This window comes from Pipra filicauda, unplaced genomic scaffold (assembly GCF_003945595.2).
Source record: "Pipra filicauda isolate LSUMZ 115617 unplaced genomic scaffold, ASM394559v2 scaffold1_size10287979_pilon, whole genome shotgun sequence".
In the NCBI taxonomy this organism is placed as follows: domain Eukaryota; kingdom Metazoa; phylum Chordata; class Aves; order Passeriformes; family Pipridae; genus Pipra; species Pipra filicauda.
The window spans coordinates 5,239,743-5,262,354 of NW_024104310.1; the positions used below are offsets into that span (position 1 = coordinate 5,239,743).

At 39.7% G+C, this 22,612-nt stretch overlaps 1 protein-coding gene across 2 annotated transcripts in view; it reads right to left on the reverse strand.

Annotated features, from left to right (window-relative positions):
• Nucleotides 1-22,246, reverse strand: part of MYO3A (myosin IIIA) — a 119,636-nt gene extending 97,390 nt beyond the window's left edge. For both annotated transcript variants that reach the window (XM_039380741.1, XM_039380742.1), the window contains exons 1-3: nt 21,931-22,246; nt 13,852-14,034; nt 9,113-9,247 (exon numbers count right to left, since the gene is read on the reverse strand). In XM_039380741.1, the coding sequence (XP_039236675.1) occupies nt 9,113-9,247; nt 13,852-14,019 (303 nt within the window). In that variant the 5' untranslated portion in view covers nt 14,020-14,034; nt 21,931-22,246. The remainder of the gene's footprint in view (nt 1-9,112; nt 9,248-13,851; nt 14,035-21,930) is intronic.
• Nucleotides 22,247-22,612: the final 366 nt, after the last annotated feature.

Consider the following 22,612-nt stretch of genomic DNA (forward strand, 5'->3'; position numbering starts at 1 on the left):
GACTTGTCAGCTTAACTGACAAGTTAGCTTAACTCTAGGACATGCCTGCCTTTCTCTGGTGACTACAAAAGGAGCTACAGACTCTGTCATGGGGCCCTAATGAGCAAGAACATTCTGAAGGACATTTTTAAAGATAATTTTATAAGAACCAAAATGATGCTAAACTCAAAAGCCTCTTTTTTTTTCTTTTCTTTTTTCCCCCTTCTTTTAATAAACTACTGGAATGATTAACTCAGAGAGACTAGATCAGATAGAATTGAAATTAAAGTGTTTTGTAAATCTCTCTCTGCTCACTGTGTCTGTGCAAGGCAGTTCTATACTTCCAGGGTTTGATTTCAGCAAAGTCAGCACCTTTCTGAACTGCAACGAATGCCGACATTCTTTCTGGAGCCCAGGAAACTTTTCATCACCACTGACACCTGGCTGTCTCCTTTCTGCACATCCCAGCTCCTTGTTCCTTACTATAGTACTCATCTCCCAAAGTCTGCAGCCTCCAGCCTCTTCTGCCCAACAGAGAATGAGATCCCTCTTCCTACTGTTGTAGTGCCTTCAGTCACTCCCTTTTATAAAGAGACTCAACATGTAAACTGAGTAAATCCAGCAAAATTATATTGTCTATCACACTTGAATTAAAGTGTTTAATCCTCAAGTGTCTGAAGCAAAGAGCAACAAGTCTTAGCCCAAGCACTCTTATGTTGACTGATGCTATTCCTCACAAAAGCTAAAGGACGTTTGGTTATCTTGGATTTAACCCAAACCTATGCAAATGTGGGGGTTGGTGGTTTGTTTTATTTTGTTTTTAAATAACCTCACTTTTTAGTAAAACCGTGATAAAAAGTAAAATGTACAGAAAGCAAAATGATGTTAAATATTAGAATGTGAAAGACAAAGTATTCACATGCTATTTAATTACATAGCAGAATGGCAAAACTCAGGATATTTTTTCTGGACTTCTGCTTTACTGCATGGTGGCAAAAATCATTAGAGGTTATTCAGAACCAGCTTTTTGTATGTAAGTATTCTCCAGCAGGGTGGGCCATAACATATGCTCACCAGTTGTTTAAAAAATGTGAACTGTGCAAACCACAATGTAATATGAAATACTCCTCATGCAGAGAAATTATGAGTGTCTAGTAAAACTTCGAATCATCAAATGATAGTTGTAGCCACACATCTCTGGTCTTGAGAAAATAGGATATGATTCAAGTATAAAAAATTGTTGTAATTGGGAAGCAAAGAGGGATACTTTAGAAATGGAGAAATCAAGACTGATTCAGACACGTAATGGATCAAAATATTCAGTGTTGGTCTGAATGGAGCAATAATAACCATACACATTACTGAAAAATGACCCATGTTGAGAAATATGCAAAAGCAATTTTCAATTGTTTAATTTTTCTTCTATATATGTCAGTTGGAAATACCTAATAATTTTTAGGCAAATTACAGCTTTCCTCCCCCCACCCTCACCCCGACATAAAACCCAAATAGACTAGTTATTTTCCACTATGTTAGTGGAATTTGGATTTTTCCACTCCTGCTAAAACTATCACAGCAACAAGAACAACTCCAGTTTTCATACTTCTACTCATTCCTTACAGAATCATAGAATATCCTAACTAGGATCACTGAGTCCAACTCCTGGCCCTGCAAAGGACAACCCCAAGACTCACACTGTGAGTCCCAACAGCTGCAATGACATAAATTTGTTCACTAAACTTTAGATGTACCAGTCTGCATGATCAGCAACTCCTCAGGCTGTGTGCCTTCTTTGCAGGCTGCAGATATTTTCAGCCAAACGTCTTTGCTCAAGAACAAGCATTAGCTGCCTTGAAACACTGACTGCAGCTCCTCTCTCCCTCTTCCATGCACAGAGAGGTGTCATGAAGAGCAACACCACCATTAGATGAGAAAGGAAAGAGATCAAGCTAATGGAGAGAAAACTGCTTTACTGCCAGCCATCAGGACTCATACATGGTACTGGAAATCTCAGCAAGAGACAAGGGGAGAACAACCCATCTTGCTCTAAGCTTTGCTTTTTTGTGCCCAGTCTGCTTTGGTAGGTTTGGGGTTTTTCGTTTGGTTTTTGGGTTTTGTTTGGGTTTTTTTGTTTGGTTGGGGTTTTTTGGGGGAGGTGGGGAGGGAGCAGAGTGGTATTTGTTTTTCCTGGAGTTTCTTGTCTCTCTTCATATTTTACATCACCCAGACTCATAGCTCTCAAACAGTTGAAGCCTCATTCAATTAAGCTACACAACAGCAGTGAAATATTTTAACCTTTTTTTTTTTCAAAAACAAAAGGAAAATAACAATACCTGGATCTTTGGACAGTGGTTGCTCCTTTTTTGTAGAAACCACACTGCAACCTAGAATTGCACTATTAGCATCTCAATTCCACAGCAGAAAAAAATCTCCCTTCCTCAAGGCAACTGGATGTGCTGAGACTGGTTTAGATAAATATACTCCATAGATTGGACATTATATAACAAAGCAGAGGATTTTGCTTTTGTTGTTTAAAAAGAAGGATGCACTTTAGTGAGTTTCACCATTTATTAGAATTACATGCAATGTTGAAAAGAAAACATCATCGGAAACTCTTCCGCATATAGAAGGTCAGTGAAGGATCCAAGACTACTAAGCCACACAAGATTTGGGCATTAATTATACTCATTATTCTCTGACACATATGTAAATTGTGCTGTTCATTTATGAATCTGTGAGGAAAATTTATACATATTTCATGAATTCTAAGGCTCTCCTTGTGACCACATTTAGATTTGCAAACATCTGGAAGTATCTAATTTGCTAAACTTCTCTCTCCAAAGAGCAGATACAACAGTGCAACAGCACAGCAGATTTGCTCCAGGCCAGATGCAGCAGTGCACATGTACCGTTCAGCATTCTTAATTTTACCCAGGATTTAATGCAACACCTTCTTCTTTTGGCCTTGGTGAGTACTTATCCCTAACCAACCACCTCTGAACATGCCATTATTCCCTTGAACCCACACACTGGCTGCCCCTTCTCAATCACATCAAACATATGCTAGTTGCTTTTACTGTCAAGACCCATAGCAGTCCTAATACCATTTCTTATGCAGCAAGAGATCTACTTCTAATCCTGATCAGCTCACAGGGCTGGCATCCATTACTGTACCTGTAGGCATAACATGTTTTCCTCTCTGCTTTGAAGGAGCAGCCAAAAAAACCCAGAAAACTGTAGCACTATCCTCCTTCAATTCCTCCTTAATAACACTCCTGTACTACAATGCTGACAAATGCTAGCAGCTGCCTGAGATCACAGCTGACTTCTGTTACCCCTTTAGTTTCCCTTTTCCAAAGCCATTTGCTCTACTGCTTAAACCTTCTATGAAAGCTCTCTGTTATGAAGGGTCACTTTTAGCATTGGAAAGGAGCAAGTAATTGATACTCTCCACATTGTGCTGGGCTCTCCATCTCGAAGCAAATTCAAGAATGGTAGTTCTTCTAAAGGATCTCCACAAACCCAGAAAGGAGTTTTATCAGGGGAATCTCAGTTTGTTACACACATTATATTTAAGTGACTCACCAGATGAATGCAACAGCCCTTGTAATTGGCAACTGAGTAGGAACTACACTGGTGGGCTGTTCTGTGCCTGTAACACAGCAACAGTCTGTTAGGTTCTCTCTCGGTTCTTACCCTATTACAAGCATTTTGGCATCCTAGATGCACAAGCTTCCCCAGGCCAGGTAAGCCACTAGAAGTAAACTAGTAGCAATGGACCGACACTGCCCTGGTATAACAGACTGGCAGTTTGATACATTGGCACTTTTTTCCTTTTTTTCTGTATGGGGCTACCTTTACAATTACCCATAGGAGTTACTATGTCCTTACTCTGAATAACTATTTTTGTATTTTGTCTATGCAGAAAGAGTAGCAGGTGAACTGATGCACTACAGTTTTCTGTATTCTAGTTTAATTCAAACTCCTGAGAGCTTCTATTTACTGGGTTTAAGACTTTTTCTTTCTGAAAAAAAAAAAAGGTATCACAAATAGAAGCACCCCAAAAGAGAATTTAGATATTTGTACATTTAAAATTTCTTCTCTTAGTGTTAACTTTAAAAGATCAAAGGTAAGTAACAAATTTGAATCACTCCAGGCAAATTTTAAGTTAGTAAACATAGCTGCCAACTGAATCACAATAATTCATCATGATAATATTTCTGTAATTCTTTTGACTTATCAGTGTCTTGTTAGCAGGTTCAGTTAACACAAAGAAACATCCAGAAGATGAAACTCAAAGTATACCACTTTGCCTGCAATAATGCACAATTATTAAGTTATCAATTTATTTAATAATTTTTACCATGTTAAAAGGTTGAGGGAAAAGGAAAGATTAAAATGGCACCTCTTCAGAGAAGCAGGTTCCAAGCATAAGCTACTCTACACTTGTACATGATTTCTCTGACAAAGATTACACTAGATCAAGAAATGGTTCTACACGAGAACAAAGATGAATCAGGTTGACTCAATCTGAATTGTGCATAACCAGCACCTGCACAGATTTCACTAGCTACTGAAACATTTGTGAAGGTACTTTCTAACAACAGAGCTGGTCAGAAAATAGAGCCTGCAGTCCACTGGAAACTGTAACATATTCCTCTTTCTCATATGAACAGGATTCTAAATTTCTTCACACTGAAAAATAATTAGATTTGGAAATGTTTACATAATGTTGAAAACATTATATTCTATTATGTGGAATATTATAAAAATAGAAATTAATATATTATAGATACAAAAATTAAACTTGCATGCTCTAAGAGGAGACTGTATAGCACGGCAGTATCATCATCACATCTAGTGCATCCATAAGTGGATACTAAATGGAATAGTCTGGGACATCCATAATACGGCATTCATGGTTGCTGGAAAGCATTAAGGAAATGGACTGCAAAAACTGAACAACAGACCCTTCCTAAACATCTTCTAGTGCTACCACAGGAGACAGAACGTTGTGCTACATGGACCATTGGTCTAACTCAGCAGGGCATTGCAAATGTTCTTGAAATGTTCACACTACAGGAAGAAAAACACCTGGAAAGAATATTTTGTCAGTCTTCTTGACATTCAGTAGTGAAAGGAATCTGTTTGTGTTACACTTCTTGGCAATTCCCTCTACCTCTCCAGAAATGAGAGGTTGCTACAAAATGCTTTGGTATTACAAAACTGTATTTTTGGGTGGAAAGTCTCTCCTTACAAAATTTTTTCCCTACCAAGGTAATTTTTAACTAATTAAATAATAATAAACAAGTTGCTATAAAAATAATGCATGTTTCCTCTATTTCTTATAAAAATATATCGAGAACAATAAAATATACTACTTTAATTATGTGACTCATAAACCCAAATTCATCTCAAATATGGCATGCATAACTGTGTGTCTCTTGAAAATGGACCAAGATGCTTCTTAAAGTTCCACCTGATCTGTGTAGGAAACAAACTATGGAAATATGTTGCATTATGACTCTGGCTTCTGGCTTACAGTAGCAAGTAAAAGCTGTGTAACACCTACCACTTACCTTGCTGGGGTATTTTCAGCCTTCACTCTTTCTTGACTAGGTTGTTCTTTGCAACAAATCTCAGGCAATGGCTGTGCCACTTGTTCTCCCCACTTACCCTCGACCTATGTGCTCACCTGTGGGGCCTGATATGATTTACCTCTCTGCTCCATCTTCCATCATTTAATTTCCAACTCTCAGACATTTTCCCTTCTGAACTAACATCCAGAGCAGAAAGAAATGGGCTATAGCACACTCTGCCTTAGCTGTGTCATCATGCTGATGTCTGCTGACGTGAAGCTGCTAAGCTGATTCATCTCAAGCATAATACTCATGGGATTTCTTTTAAACACAGTCTCAATAGGCCAGTTTCTTCTGCCTGCATCTCTGGATGCACGTGATGAAGCTTAATGCACCTGGTGGGAATCCTCCCTCCAGCAGTATTCTTTATTATAAACATGATTAGAACAGCCCAAACAGGAACAGGTGTTAAGTCTATCTGAGTGCAGCCTACAGAGATAAGGGCATTTCTGAACTGAGAGTCAAGAGTACTGTTCTTCTGTATAGATGTATTCCTGTTTCACTTTCATTCCCAAAGGTATTTTTCTTAAAAATATTGAACTGAGAAAGTTTGTTTCCTTTATTACCAAAAACAATGCTAATGATGCTAAAAGGTCTCACACTATTATTTCCTCTAATTTTGAATCATTAGTTGAAATTCATATTTTATACTAGTCTCAGATTTAGGTTCTCACATGTGTTAAGATGAGTACAACATGGCAACTTTACAATTCTCCTACAAATACTGTTCTAGCATGTAACATGAAGTGTGTTATGTAAAAAGGTTGTTTATTTTCCTAAGTAATCATTATGCACATTTTCAACAAAGTAGAGCTACACTGAAAGGCCAAATCAAAGTATGAGACTGGCTACTTATCTCTTGATGCTTTATTTTATATATATATATGCATATATACATATATAAAATCGTTTCTTTTAAAAGAAAAAAAACAACCTGAACAACAGCTCCTACTCTCTCAAAAGCATATTTCCAGCTCACAGAACAGCAACTTCAAAATGCTTAACAAGATCAGTTAGAAGCACATAACCACAGAGACAGAAACACAGCAAACAAAATTAAATTCAAATGTTCAGTAGAAAATGGGGAATTTCACTTAAAATTGGAAAAAATATTTTCTATGAAGGCATGTGCTATTAGGCAATTATTTACGTGAGGAGATTCAGAAGAAATGTCACGTTTATCCAGGATTATTCTGTAGAAGATAATTTCCATCATTCTGAAGCAACTGGTTTTGGCTCTACAGACATAGTAATAACTGTCAGATGACCTGCACCAATAGGTCAGCTCTAAATTCCATTTGGTTTCAGGTAACTATTTCTTGATAGTCATCTGCTTTAATCAATTCTAGTCAGAGGACAATACCTTCTGCCTGGACTGTGAATATCCACTACCTCATTGCTGACATATGACTCGGAACAAGAAGCACAATTTTAGTTAAAAAATTAGTTAAATTTAATTAAATTTTAGTTAAAAATGGAATGTCCAACTATCTCGTCCCAGAGACCACAGGTTCAACAGGTACCAAATCATGTAAGAACAGATTAATTTTGGGGAACAGAGATGGAAGGTGGTGTAGAATATTTCACACCAAGACTGCAATAATTTCATCATAAACCCATCCAAGGTCTTTTCCAGTATTCAGAATAGGTGGTAACTTAAGAGGTATGACAACTTTATGATAATTCCAATATTGGGACTAAAACCTCTCAAGAACCCTTAACAGTATAACAGGGTAGTCTTTTTAGCTACTTGGTCCCTTTTGGCCTCCAAACTGTATCTCAGTCACTTACTTTAGCCTAGTTCAAACCTGATTAGCCTCTTTTCCCTAAAATCCAAATATGACCAAGTGCAATACAAAAGAGCTACCAAAATTTACGAGATATGTCAAAAATCACCACACTGTATATACTGAGAACGACATAAGAAATGAACAGTGCAGTTCATATAACCAGTGCTGAAGATGGAATTAGGAGAAAAGAAACCTAGCAATAATCTTTCTTTCCAGGCTGGTTTGCCATTGATACAGGAGGTGAGGACTTTTTCCCCTAGGAAAAAAAAAATGATAACACCTAAATATATGGATTTAAACACCGAAGAGAATAACTCTGTTGGTAAACTACAGTGGTGGTTCTAAATCCATTACTAAATGCTGAGTTTTGCCATGTATCAGAATCCATTCCTAGTGGAATTTGTGACACTTTCTCCAAAATCTCCTGCCCATGGATCCCATCACAGAACACGAAAGGGTGATGATGAAAAGATATACATTCTTATAAACTGCAGGACACCTTAACAGCTGCTGTGAAAAGCAGACAGACAACAGCCCTGTAAAGCTGAATGCAAGCTGAAAAGAAGGTGCCACTTCAACAGAGAAATCTGTTTCATGACAGTTTTCTTTCACATATACTATTATTAAAAGGAAAGCTTCACCAAAGTCAATATTGAAATTTATTTTTCTACTTATGCATATCTACAAATACACACACCAACTGAAATCCACTGCATTCATGGGTCTACATGTGCAGTGACAGAAAGTATCAAAGACTATTCCACACACTCTACACTAGCACTTTAATATGTACAGCTTGGCAGGAAAAGAGCAGATATAAAACATACTCCACAGGTAGGCTTGTGTTTTTCACACTAAGAACACAATTTCATGTGAAATAGAATTTAAAATGTAAACATTTGACTGTTTCCTCACAGTCTGTTCCATCCTGGCTGTTCAGCATCCCTCCCTTACAGGCCAGAAGTTTCACAGATGGGAGTTTCAAATGCCCAGCAGATACAATGGAAGCTGGTTTTTCCAAGACAGTCACTGCACAAAGAGCTGACATCTTTTGATGTCAGTCTAACTTAATAATTTGTTATGATTTCCAATGCTAGCTATTTTAAAAAACATCTTCCAAGGGAACTCAGAAGGTTTTGGAATAAAACCAAAGACTGAAACACACAAATTACAGGCCTTACCTTGCTCTGACTTCATTTGAGGAAATCCTGCTATTTTCAACAGCATTTGGGCAGTAGCCTGCTTTCATTGGCTTATTTATCAATTTGTGCATTTACTTGCACCAAAAAAAAGGAATTCAGTTCAATAATTTCTGTGCTTTCATTTAGGAAAAAAATCTCTGTACTGTGTTCTTTAACTGTTATGTGTTAGTCATACTTAAAGAAATGCTACCAGAAGAAGATTCCCATGGCAAGCGTTTCACCAAAGAAAGATTTCAGGTAGCAAATCCTATGGGTCCCATTAGAATTTGTATCTTAATTCTGAAGGCACAGCACTATCATATAATATCAAAATAAGAATGCTGAACTCAGAGCACACCTTTAAAATCAGAACACTGAAAAGACTAAACAACAGCACATCACTTTACAAGTAACAACTCTAGAAAAAAACACTGAACAAATTACTTGCATCTCATTCATTGGGTTTATACTCAACATTGGAATGCCAACCGGAATAAAACTCTCATTTTTCTGTATTATTTACCTCAAGAACTAGCCAAAGCTGGTCTCCATTTTTCACATCTTTCTTATAGTACATGCCGTAGAATTTGACTACATTGGGATGATCAGAGAGAGCTTTCAAAATGTTGTACTCAGCTTCAATTTCTTCATCAATATCCTAGTGTCACAAATGAGAAATACATAGTAGTTAATAAATTAATAATGATAGCCATTTAAAAAAACCCCAACACATAGCATTTTCTGGCAATTAAATGTAGCTTGAAATGATACAAAGGAAAAACAAACAGAACATGAACGAACCATTTAGAGGGCTACAAAGCTTGGTTCTGTTTACTCAGTACAAAACAGTCATCTTTTTTTTAATTTTGTCTTTACCAATTTCAACTAAAAAACATAAAGGGTATGACAGAGCAGCTCTCAGGAGAACGGGGAGGGAGCAAGGGTCATGTGGACAACAAGCTGTCCAGGAGCCAGTAGTGTGCCCTTGTCACCAAGAAGGCCAATGACATCCTGGGGTGCATTAGGAAGAGCACTGCCAACAGATCAAGGGAGGTGATTCTGTCCCTCTACTCAGCCCTGGTGAAGCCACATCTGGAGTGCTCTGTCCAGTTCTGGGCTCCTCAGTACAAGAGTGACATGGAGCTCCTGAAGCGGGTCCAGCAGAGGGTGACAAAGACAATTAAGAGACTGGAGCATCTCTTACAAGGAAAGGCTGAGGGAGCTGGGCCTGTTCAGCCTTGAGAAGAGATGACTGAGAAGGGACCTCATCAATGTCTATAAGTATCTGAAGAGAGTGTGTCAAGAAGATGGAGTCAGGTTCTTCTTGGTGGTGCCAAGCAATAGAATGAGGAGTAACAGGCAGAAACTGATGCACAGGAAGCTCCACCTGAACATGAGGAAGAACTTCTCTACTGTGGTGAGCCGAAGTGACTGAAAACTGGAACAGTTTGCCCAGAGAGGTTGTGGAGTCTCCCTCACTGAAGATATTCAAGAACCATCTGGACACAATCCTGTGCAATGTGCTCTAGGATGACCTTACTTGGGCGGAGAGGATGGACCAGATGACCCACAGTTGGTCCCTTCCAACCTTACCCATTCTGTGATTTTAAGGTAAAGACAGTGGAATCCTTAAGTAGGTAGATACGCAGATGCCTTGGGAAGTTACTTGTTACTGCATTAGTCTGCCAGCTAGAGATGGTGTAGTTGGAATTACCTCTCTACCTCTCTGTGCACAAAGAAGTGTGATTGCAGCCACAAATCTTACTCATTTACCATCCCACTTTCTAGAATTACCTGCAAGTTTTTTTCATTTTCTGCTGTCATAGAAGCTGGTGACATCCATTATTTCTCTGGGGTTTCCTACAGAACTATAAGAGTTGTGGTTTTTTGTCCCTCTTTCCTTACAGACCTCAGGTTTCTTAGAGAGTGAGGAAAATCCATTTGGACGTGAGAGATGAGAACAAGTTTTGCCAACACATGCCAAGAGCTGTGCAAACCCCTTCAGATCAAATATGGATGCCAGCAATGGAAGGCACTGGATGACTCAGGTAAACCCTTTTCACCTATGTGCTGGAGTTGCTCATTGAGGGACATGATTAGATGGTATATCAGTCCTGCTGAGAAAATACTCAATCCCTCCTGACCATAGGAGGCAGAATACCTGCAGTTGTTTTCCCTACTGCTTAGATCTCAAGAAATGTTAATATACTTGTTTCCAGATTTAAAATATTTTTAATACAATTTGCTATTTACAACTACACAAAAAGAAATGAAAAATCCATTCTAGATAGGGGTTACCTTGTGAATTCCACTATCCATAGGAGTGGATTTTGTATCGATGAAAAGCATCTACTCAGTGCCAAAAAACTGTCTCACCATTGCCAAATAGAAATGACCATGACAGAGAAAGGGGACACTTTGTTTTTCCAGTGAACGATGCTCCTCATTCTGTTCAACCCATCTGCCCCAAGAGGACTTTGCTCACTTGCTTCTTATACATGTCTCTTCAATATCCAACTCAAGTTCCTCATACAAGCCCTTTGTCTTGAGACCAGCTGGATTGGTCTCCAAGAAATTTGTCACTCACCAGTATCTTCAGGAAACAGGCCATTAAGCTTTCATATTGAGACTACAAGAATAAGTTTTCTCACAAAGAAGGGTTTTAGCGATCTTGTTATTGAATTAACTGAAAAACGGCAGAAATTTTCATCTTTCAAAAAAAGGAAGTACTCAAGTTAATTTTTTTCCATAAGCACAACACAGAAAAAGAAATACAAGGAAGGAAGGAAGAAAGAACCAAGGTACTGAAGATGGCAGAGGACAGAAAGAGTGGAAGCAGGGATGAAGAGAGAAAACTCATCTGGCAAAAATAAAAGAAAGAAAAAAAGGAAAAAAATACAGTCAAAAGCAAAGAAACTAAACACAAAACATACAATATTTCTGACTGCCTTGGGGAAATAGGAAGAAAATTAGCCCACTGTCCTACTCTGATTTAATAGAGGTTTCTGTCTCCTGAGGGGTACTCAGAATTTATGAGACTTTTACAATTATAAGGAGAAACTACATGAATATTCATTCCATGCCTACTAAAAATTAAAATCTTCCTCTGTATTTTCTGAAGGAAGAAAACTTGAAATGTTTGGTTGAATTTAATATATTTACCTGCATTAAAGTATCTCTATTAGAAATGGTAGAGTGAATACTTTCATCCCATTTATAGGATAATCTGGCTAAGAGTTCTAAAGTACAATGGTATTTACTCATAGTCCTGAGGACAAGACTGAGAGTTTCTCAGTTCCATCTTCATATATTCTTATTTCAACACCTTCACTTTCCTGTTTCAGTTTCAAAAAGCTGAGCTGTTATTCAACAAAAAGAATCTGAGCTCTAAAGGATTAAATATGAAATGCTAATTTTAGTCTTATGTCCCCCATGATAATGCAGGTTCCCAGTTTAATTTGGAAATATCAGTTAAACCAAGTCCTATAAAACCACATTTCCTCTGCTTTGTTTCCAGTCCACCTCTCAAGTGGCACAATTCTGAAATCATCTTCAAAGAAAAAAAATGTAAAATGTAAAGAAAATACATAAAGTATCTTTTTCTTCACTGCAATGGCTCCCTCTGCAGCCGTTAATAATACTTTCAGTTTAAACAAAAATAACCTGTTTATTGCTTTCACCCTATTTCTAACATAGGATTGCCATTTTAGCAGTAAAATGGAGGTACAGCAGCTACTCCAGACATCCTGTAAATAGAAGGGAGAAAAGAATAGTATTCTTAGAATAAAAAGAGTAATACATTCAGTTAAAAGAGTCAAGTCTTGGGAGTGTGACGTTGACTGTATTACTTCCATTTTTTCATTAAAATAAGGAATCTGTTTTCATCAATTTTACTTTTGTCCTTCTTCAATTTCTTATTGCATCTTTATCCATTCTATTTCTTCCATTTTCTTTACATTCTATTCCTTTTTTTCCTTCTTAATCTATTTCTCTTTCCTCTAGCATCAGCCTTACTACCTCTTCTTTCTTCCCATCATCATCCTTTAATCTTTTCCTACAACCTCGAAAGTGTACACAACATTGAAATTTTCCCTGATTCCTTCAGTAATTCCTGCCATAGCCAGCTGTCACTTAAGAATCATTCCTGAACACTTGTGAAACACATGAAAGCGGAAGCATTTCCTGCTAAACAGGCATTTAGCAAACACTAGTGGCAAGAAAGTCTTGCCTATTCATTGTAAGCACAAGAACCTTGTTTACAGAAAGCAACAGAGTCAGAAATAGTTTCCAATGCATCTGAATTCATCAAGATCCTTATCGCTTGGCTACAAATTATGTTTACTCTGGGAGACATAGGTGGTATTGAATTGAGAGGAGCATCCTTTTGCTGCTTTGAAAGCATGCTGAAATAAAGAGGAGATCAACAAAATACACAGCAAAGATAATGCAAGACACTATGTTTTCACCAACACATTTCATGGTCTTTCAGGCCATGGGAACATAACTGGACACTCTGCGTGTTATGCAGAGGTAGACAGAGCCCTGTGCAACTCCAGAACTGCAGGGTTCCACATGGCATGACATGCTCTTCCCTTTCTGCTCAGAGGTCATGCAATTGAAGCACAAGCCTCACAACCCTATATTGGGAACGCAAAAGATTAACTCAAATGGGCCACTGAAACAGGAACAGCTGCTCGTGCATGTTTTGTGGGTTACCGGTCTTAAGAAAAATCCCAAGCCACATGCAGCACCACTGAAGTCAGTGGGGTATGTATGCCTTTACAAACTAGACTAATGTTCTTCCTTACCCTTTGGGCATTAATCTGCCACCCAACAAATGTCAGTCACTGAAAAAAACCCATATTCTACGACATAACAATTCCACCTCCCAGTCACCTGGTGCTTTGTGTGTAGGAGCTACCACCTTTGCATTCTTACAACAGTAAGAATAGAATAAGCTAGGACTTCTAGTACTTAGAAGGAAAATAATCAGTTCTGCTTCTGAAAATAAGAGATAAAAAAGGATAAACCAAAGTAAAAGTAACACAGTTTAGGTATACTTCTGACTTCTACCAATGCAACCACTTCAAAGATCGCTTACGATAAGAAAAATGCATTGATAGCTAGCCTGATACTTAGCAGGCTGAAGCAGTGTATTTCACTGTCACTTCTGATGCAAATGATCTACAAAGACAAAGAGAAAAAAAGACTACATAAACTCACGAATAAATAAGCACAAACCAAATAATTTAAGTAGCTTACGTGAACAGGATCCAAAATTTTGACTGCTGCTTTGCTGCCATTTTTCTTATTTAACACCTTGAAAACTTTTCCATATGTTCCTTTGCCAATAGTCTCAATTATTTCCCAGGTATCTGAAGGATCAGGAAAGCTATCAAATATTATTGTTTTCCCAGTCAACGGAAGCATCTCAAACGATGGCTCCTAGGAAAAAGAGATCTCAATGTTCACTCAACAAATGGTTAACAGCAATTTGTTTCCTATGAATGTGAAGAGAAATACACATTCTAGTCTCAAACACTAGAAATGTTTTTGCATATAGTGTGCATGCACAGCAAGCATAATGAACAAGAACATAATACAGGTATATGCAGTCAAGATACTATTAAATGAAGGGAAATTCAAATGAAAATTCGAACCAATTTCAGGCTTGAGTAAAGCCAGTGGAAGTTCTCCCATACACTTCAAAGAAAATATAATGTCACTCTAGGATTTTGGGAGGGCAGGGGAATGAGAGTCAAGTTCATAAAATCATGAAGAATTTGGCTCCATTACCAAGAAGGGCAAGAAGGGGAAGAAAACCCACACAAAATAAAACATCTTAAATAGTAGCATTAGGTTAATTCTAACTTTTTCAGCAAATAATCAGTTTTATAATCCTTCTCTTAGCATTTGAATTATTATATACATCTCATAAGGCCAAGCAGATCAAAGTGGCAGATCTCTTCACAATTCCATGGTCTTCTGACAGTCAAGGATTCACAGCCATGGAAAACATGTTTACCAATGTACATACATCAGCAACTGGTTTACGTACTGTAAAGGAAACACCTTTTACAATGACGGAATTTTATCCATCACTGACCAGGTTACACCCACGCCCTAGTAGATGATGGATACAATTCACTTACACCAGGAAACCTAGAACAGTTCGTTGTGTACTTGGTACTGCACCCAGTCCTGGCCCACCACCTTGATTTCAAGTACTGTGGGAACAAAATGACCCAATTTTACCTGAAACAATGAAATCTCCCTCAACTCTACTCCAGGCTAAAGTCAAAGTAAAGATAGAGGATCAAGATCCAGAGACACATAGCTGTAATGACTAAATCCTCGGTTTTCCATTCCAGATTAAAAATTTGCTTCTTTCTTCTGTCTAACCCTCCCCCTGGGATTCACATAGACTCAACTCAGTCAGGACAGTGACTTCACTCTCTTCCTAAGGCATTACCTTTCCATCTCACGCCTAGTCTTTATCCATGCCTTGGGAACTTCACCACTTTCAGGAAAACCATTTCTTCCCCCCAAAAAACCGCAAATGAGTTATAACATTTTTTTAAATTTCTTTTGCCTTTAAAGTAGTGCTCAAATACAATCATTTTGTTCAGGTTTTTAATCACTTCATATATAAATGCTTTGTAATTAGCTCATATTTGGGAATACACAAAACAATAACCAAATTTGGGTTGATAAAGGGGATGATAAAGGGATTAGGATTCATAATCCCAAACCCTTGCTTCACGGGATTCAATACTAATGGAATTTCAAAATTTCTCTATCTGAACTTTAGTTTTTAGAATTGAGGCTATTAGTTTAAGGTTTTACTTGTATATGAAATCTGTAACTAGTGATTTTTTCAAGAGAAAAAAAGTAAAAAGCTATCAATAGGTGCCTTCATAAGAATGGAGGCATCCAAATCATATCGAAACCTGTCAGCATACAGGCTATTTTCTACAGAATATGTAATTTTCCATCAAAATCTAGGGCCTGCTATGTCTCTCATTACAAGAAAACACAGGAGCTTCTGACGCAGTTTACAGTAGAAGATATGCAGAGTTGAAGAAAGGAAGATTTATCTTCTCCCCTTCAAAGATGAGCATTTAGGATGCAGGAACTCAAAGAACAGTTTCGTATATTTAGCCTATGCCAGAGCCAAGCAGGAAACTCTGATGCCTTCAGTCTCCAAATACACCCCTAAACAAAGGTTCACCTCTCTGCACAGATGTTTTATATCAAGCAGAACATTCTAAGAAAAAACAGGTACCAAACCTACAGTTTCAGACAGGCTTCATTAACTCCCTATATTATGACAGTATACATCTGAAATCCATTGACTTGCAGTATCAATTGCTTATTTGTCTGCAGAGACTGGTACAATGAGAACTGTTAAAGGGCTGAGGAAATATGATCCTACAGGTGCTATTTGGCTATCAGAAAAAAGTGCTAGAGAAACTGCCATATGCTTGCATTTTCCTCTGAAAATCATACCAGTTGCACATCATCTTGTCTCAAGAAAAGTCGCCACATATCTCACAAAACATGCATTCAATAACTGTCATACTTAGTTCAATAATTTAAGAGTACTATTCCAGAAAGAATTAGTGTGAATAATTCTTGCTTTTGATTTAACAGCTTCAAAATCATAACTTGAATAAATTATACTGAACACTGTGTTTCCTCACTTTCACCAAGTTTAAGAACAAGCCCCTGCAGATAAATTGTTTAGCTTCCACTTCTATTATTAAAAATATATTAAATAGAATGATTTAAAGTGTTCTGTTCTGGGTGATGAATAATGTTTTATTACATCTCACTGAAGTTGAGAAAGCTGATAATGATTTAGCCTCATATTTCAGCAATAAATTGGACTGTCCCTGGAATATGTCTGGATGCCCAACCACCTAGATATTTTATCATACCCCTCACCATTAAAAATTTACTTAAAAAACACCACAACTTACAACTTGATCCAAACCTCTAAGATGGGAATGTACCCTTGAACCACCAGGAAAAACCCTTTGAAATACTTCTGTTGTGCTCAGCATGACAGTTCACTCCACTTCTGCTCAGATTTTGGCTAACCTGGCTCCTGGTAAGACCTTATGCATGCTGGGAGCACTGTCAGTACTTCAAAGCAAGAGCACTAAGTAGACTGACAGGTGGCCTGAAAATGCGCAAGACCAATTATGCACCATCATGATTGGCAAATCTGTCTACTATTAGCTTTCCTACTGCAGTTTCCCCAGAATCTGCTAACTTATAAAAATGTATAGAACCTCCAAGCTGGAGGTGTAAAAAACCGTGTCCAAGCTGGAAGATATAAAACACCAGCTTACCCCAAAAGCTTTTGAAGCCGATCCAACAGCAGCTGGACTGCTGAGGCTCTCCTGCTCCTTGGTGTGATACAGGAGACACCTGCACTGTGACTGAGGAGCAGGGATAAGCAGTCTCTTACCCCCAGCTAGGTTTTGTTCTTTTGTGTTTGCTCATAAGTTCATGTGTTAAGTTATGGGTTATAAGTTATGAATACTTATGGCTTGAATGGTGAATAAATTAATTCACGTGATAGACTGACCTGCTCAAAAGGGGATTGAGCCCTGTTTGTTGTGTTTGTTACAGTTCTCATGAAATAAAGTTTAAATCAGAGAGTACACCGTCCTGTAAATTTGAGAGAGCCAAACAGACTGTGACACAGTGATCAAATTCAGGGTATTCGGGGCAGGGAAAACATAGATTTGGAGTTCTAAGACAATAACCCAATGTGGTTGGGGGTTTTTTTGTTTTGTTTTGTGTTTTCTTTTGTTTGGTTGTTTGGTTGGTATTTTTGGTTTTGATTTTTTTTTCTCTGAGAGGGGGATCTAGTATCAGTCATAAGAAGAAACTGGGGGAGAATTCTTATGAGCCAGTCCTATATAATTTTTTGCTTCACATCAAACATACACACCCTATGCAGCAGACCTCAAGCCACGTATTAGAGATACCCAGAGATGCCCTGCTCAGCATCCACACTGGCAGACCACTGCATTCTCCATCATTTTCAGTATCTAGTGAGTTTGGAAAGGGAAGGGGAAGGCTCATGAAGAACACAGTATATCTCCTGTGGACTATCTGATTGCTGCAAAGGCAATTCAATTAAGTACATTTATCACACCTAAAGCTTCAGACACAAACCAATTGTCCTGTGGAGGCTTTACAGTCAAGGCCACAGAACATTACAGACGACACCATCAAGTGGGAATAAGCTTATAAGTTTGCATTGAAAGCACAATGGAGCCTGAATTTCGCATAGGATATTACATGTTAATCCAATATTTTTACTACTGTTTCATACCACCTAAGTGTGCAACTTCTCTCTAAACCTTTCCTCCCAATAGTTTCTGAATGGACCTTCATCCCACTTCGATGAAAAGATATTCATTTCCTCCATAAGGAGCTAATGAAACAAGAGAGGCACCTTGCCTCATATTATTCATCTTTCTCCACAAAGGGAGACTACATGATTAGCAAAGCAGACACATATTCATATATAACTACAACAAATCCAGCATCTTGTCTCCTGGCTACCACAATCTTAAAGTTTTGAAAACTGGAACCAGTTCAAAACAGACCTACTGAGGTCATCTTTTGTTTTATTCGTCCACATCACTCTCTCCTTCACATTGCAAACATCACTTGTGTCTAAACAGATAGCTCCTGCACATATCCTACCCTGTAATTTGCCAGACATCTTCACGTGTGCCATGACTGGTAGATGTCAGGTGCCAGGAACACCAGCTCACATTGCCTGTCAGGTCCGTTACCTCTCTGTATGTGACACTTGCACTCCCTCAGGTTGTGAAAGATGCCAGAAAAAATAATCACCCTAACACAAAAAACCCCAAACAAAAAAAAAACAAAAACCCAAAACACAAACAAACAGAAAAAAGACTGATAAGGTTTGTTATATCCAATAAAAAAAAAAACCCTCACCTCCCTTTTTCACCACCTTTATCACCTTTATCCAATATCTAATTTAGAAGTTCTTTGGCCTGGTACTGATCACGAAGCAGAGTGAGACCCTGAAATGCTAAATGTAACAGCACAATAAAATCCCAAACCACATTTCTTCTTATTTCATGAGTTTATGCCACACTGGTAAATACTTAATAAGAAAGTTAAAGGTATGGAATTCTCAAAACAAGCCAAGAGCATGAGGCTACAATATGCCCTTCATCATACTAGCACCTAGAAATTTCTGGCTAAATGTCCAAATAATTTGGTCATTCAACTTAGAACACGGATTGCAGCTCAGATTCTCAGCTTGTATAAATGCAGCTGTAATGAGTAATTTATGCAGTATATTATCTTATCCATCATTCAAAGAGTAAGTTTTGCTCTGGAAATTCCAATATCACTCCCAATTAATTCTGGGGGGATATTTGGCCTCTGATTTCAATTATGATACAACCTATATCTGAATGGGAACTATACTCAAATCCAAGCTCAGTGTCAGCAGATTATCTAGTTTGGTAACTAGTTAAAGACAAGCGTTTGGAACACAACAGGGTGGGTTTTTTACTGAATTTGTCAATAGCTCAATGCACTTAGCATTATAATTTTACGCATGTGTCTATCTGAATTATCCTCTTTGACTGCACATCAGTTGGCTTACTACTTTCCCAGTGTGTTCCCAGAACTAAACAACTGTCCTTCCCATCTGCAAGAAACCTTCCATAGGGGGGAAAAAAAAATCTCTTTAGTCCCAGCTGTGGTAGATGAACAGTAAAAATCAACAAGCTTTTCTAATAGTCAGTCCATTTCTTTCACTGTTGTGTGCTTACGTGAGTAAAAAAGACACAAGTCACATCAGCTTCGGTGGGCTTCATCTAAGTTGGTGTGTAGAATACACATACTGGAACCTAAGCTAGATGCTATGATTTCAATGTAGTCAGTCAAAGCAACCAAAATGATTCACCTGACCAGCTTAGTACCTATCTTAGGATAAAACACTTGATCTTCAGACTCTGTTGATTCTACTGGCTAAGTTTCCACTGACTATGAAAGGAACCCAGTTACACATCTTCAGTTGCAGACACGTTCGATGAAATTAATTCTATCCTACTTAAATGCTGGAAACAAAGAGTTATAGCTTGACAACTGACGAAATGAATATCAGCCCTATGCTACAGTTGGGAAAACTGCAAGCCAGTCACATCTTATGACCTGAAAGCTGTCAGGCAACTTGGATGTTTTCTGATGATACACAGAAAAGGCAAGAAGCATGCAATGACATTGCCAAGCAAACTTTGAATTCAACAACGAAACCCTAAATTAATGTGAATGCAGAAATAAATGGTTACTTAAAGCATTTGGTGGCAAGGAGTGGTGATAAATTTAACCTAGTATCAGACAACATATTCAAAGTATATATTTCAAACTTAGGGCTGTTCAAGGAAGAAACTGATCCAATTTTGAGGCCACTTTTTAGTGTTTACTCTCTGAAAGGCTGGGTAACTGCTTCTTCTGTAGACACTTTTTCTCTTTGCTGATATCCAGAGACAACTTTCCCAACAAGGCAAGACAGCTTTCAGAGACACTTGATGCCTCTGGACTCCTTGACCTTTGTAAAACTTCTACATGCAGTAGAGAAACAGTACTGTGTGGTATTGGTACCTGATCTCCTTCTACTGATAAATGCATATTGGGTGTCCACACTGACATTTCATCTGCTGATTATTATTCAGCTAATCATGACATTTTGACTTGCTGCAGACTGAATTGGCCAGCCCTGCTCATGGGAGGCTCCAGCTCTTCACTCTCTGAACATTTTCAGGGGACATGGATGCAAGAGATCTACTTCAGTGTTGGGTTCCACCTTGGTTTTCTTCCATTCCCTGCCATGCACCACAACAGTCAAAGTCCCACTGCATGCTGAGGTTTACAGTTCTCAGGAAACTCCATTTGAGGAGGGTTTTTTTAAGAAACAGGTTAAACAATCAGCAAGGGCTGTAAGCATTCAATCTAATCTTGTGCATAGGGGCTACCCACTGGATGACAATCCTTCAGAGTTTAAACGTGACACCAGTACAGCACCCCAGCTTTTCTTAAGACAACTTTTAGTTAAAGGAAGAGGGTATGAAAAGAACATAGAAACAAAATGCTAAATTTAATTACTGTAGTCAATTCTAAAAGCTCTGATATTTTGAAAACAAATGAGAGCTAAAGATTTTTTTGGCAATTGTCATCCAACAGATAATATTTATGCAGGGATATTACAATCATGAAAACAAGATTAATAACAGAAGGGGGAATGGTTCATTATCAAATTGTATTTGGACTTTGTGCCACCAGAAGTAATGAACTGACACTAGTAATCCATGAACTGAATAATATCCAGCTCATTTTGTGGCTCCCAGAAGAGAGGCAATGCAAGTGATGAGAATAATTTTTCAATGACTAAACACTAGATCAATATATTAGCAAATAACTTAGCTTTCAAAGCTAAAGCATCACTCAATTTTCCTATTTTAACACAGTAAAACTTTATAAGGCCATAAAAATCAATATGTGCAACCTCACTCACTCCTTATTTTTCAGAACTTCTAACCGTAGCGAAGTGGCAACTCAAAATTAATTTAGCAGCTGTATCAATGAGTTTTGGCAGGGCTTGATATTAACGTGATATAGTCATTTGATAGCAAGATAAGGAAGGCATTATAGACAACAAGAAAATCTGCTACCACTTAGCATTATCAAGTAAGGAGTTACGGGGTGTGGGTGTACACTGGGCACAGTAAGAGTTCACGCGTGTCCTGCCGAGGCCACGGTCACGCCGCAGCCCCGCGCGTCCCTCGGGCGGGCACGGCTTTGCCCTGCTCCGGGAGCGCCCGGCTGGTCCCACCGCGGGCACGACGCACTCCAGGCATCGCTCCCGACTACTCCGTACGCGTTCCTTACCCAGAAACTCACAAGAAAAGAAAAAAAAAAAAAAAAAAAGGAAAGAAAAAAAATGTAGAAACAAGCAGGATTCACCTGAACGAAAGAGTGCAAGGGCCAACCCGCACCCTCACATACCCAGTGCCGGGACCTCCCGGCTCCGAAGAGCCCCCGCCCGCCCGTCCCGTCCCGTCCCGTCCCGTCCCGTCCCGACACCGCGGCTGCGGCGGGAGGCACCGGCCAGTCCCGGGGTCGCACCACCCTCAGGGGCCGGGCCACCATCCCGGGGGGGCCGGGCCGTCCCGAATCCTCGGCGAGGCGTGGCCCCATGGAGAGACCCTGCTCAGCCGCCGGCCCCGGGTCTACCCCGCCTGCCCTGCCCGCCGCTCCCCGGCCGGGGATTACCCGCAGCGAAACCTCCGGTCTCCGCAGAGCCAGCCCCGCAGAGGGGGCCGGGGCCGCGCCACCGCCGGCGGCCGTGCCTCGGGTTCGCCCTCCTCCTCCTGCGGAAGGCCCCGGCCCGGCTGCGGTCCTGCCTCGGGGTCAGCGGCGGATGAGCGCTTTGCCCCGCTAATCCCCCGCAGGCGCCGGCAAAGCCGGGAGGGCTCGGCCCGCCCCGGGCAGGGCGCGGCGGGGGCGCCGGGGCGGCCCGGGCTCCCCTCCCGGTGGGGGAGCGGCGGCTGCGGAGCCGCCCCGGGACACGGCCACCGGGGATCCCGGGACACGGCCACCGGGGATCCCGGGCCGGCCGTCTTCGGAGCCGGGTCACAGCCCTCGCACCCTGATCCGCCCCACGGGGATTACACGGCACCGGGCGGCCCAGAGAGGCCGCGGTCCTGGCACGGGAGAGCTGCGGCTCGTGGCCCTGGGACTGCCCATGGCTGCGCTGCCCTGAGGAAACCTAATGGACCTACCGCTGAATATAATTCAGATCTGGTGCATGCCCCGAGCTCTCGTTGTTACCCGTTTCAGGGGGGTGACTACACAGCAGCAGTGCAACATAGGTGTAATAATAGCAAGGTGAAATTGCAAGACAAAGTATTCAAAAGTTGGGAATTGGATGAATTTTATTAGTGCAGCTCCTATG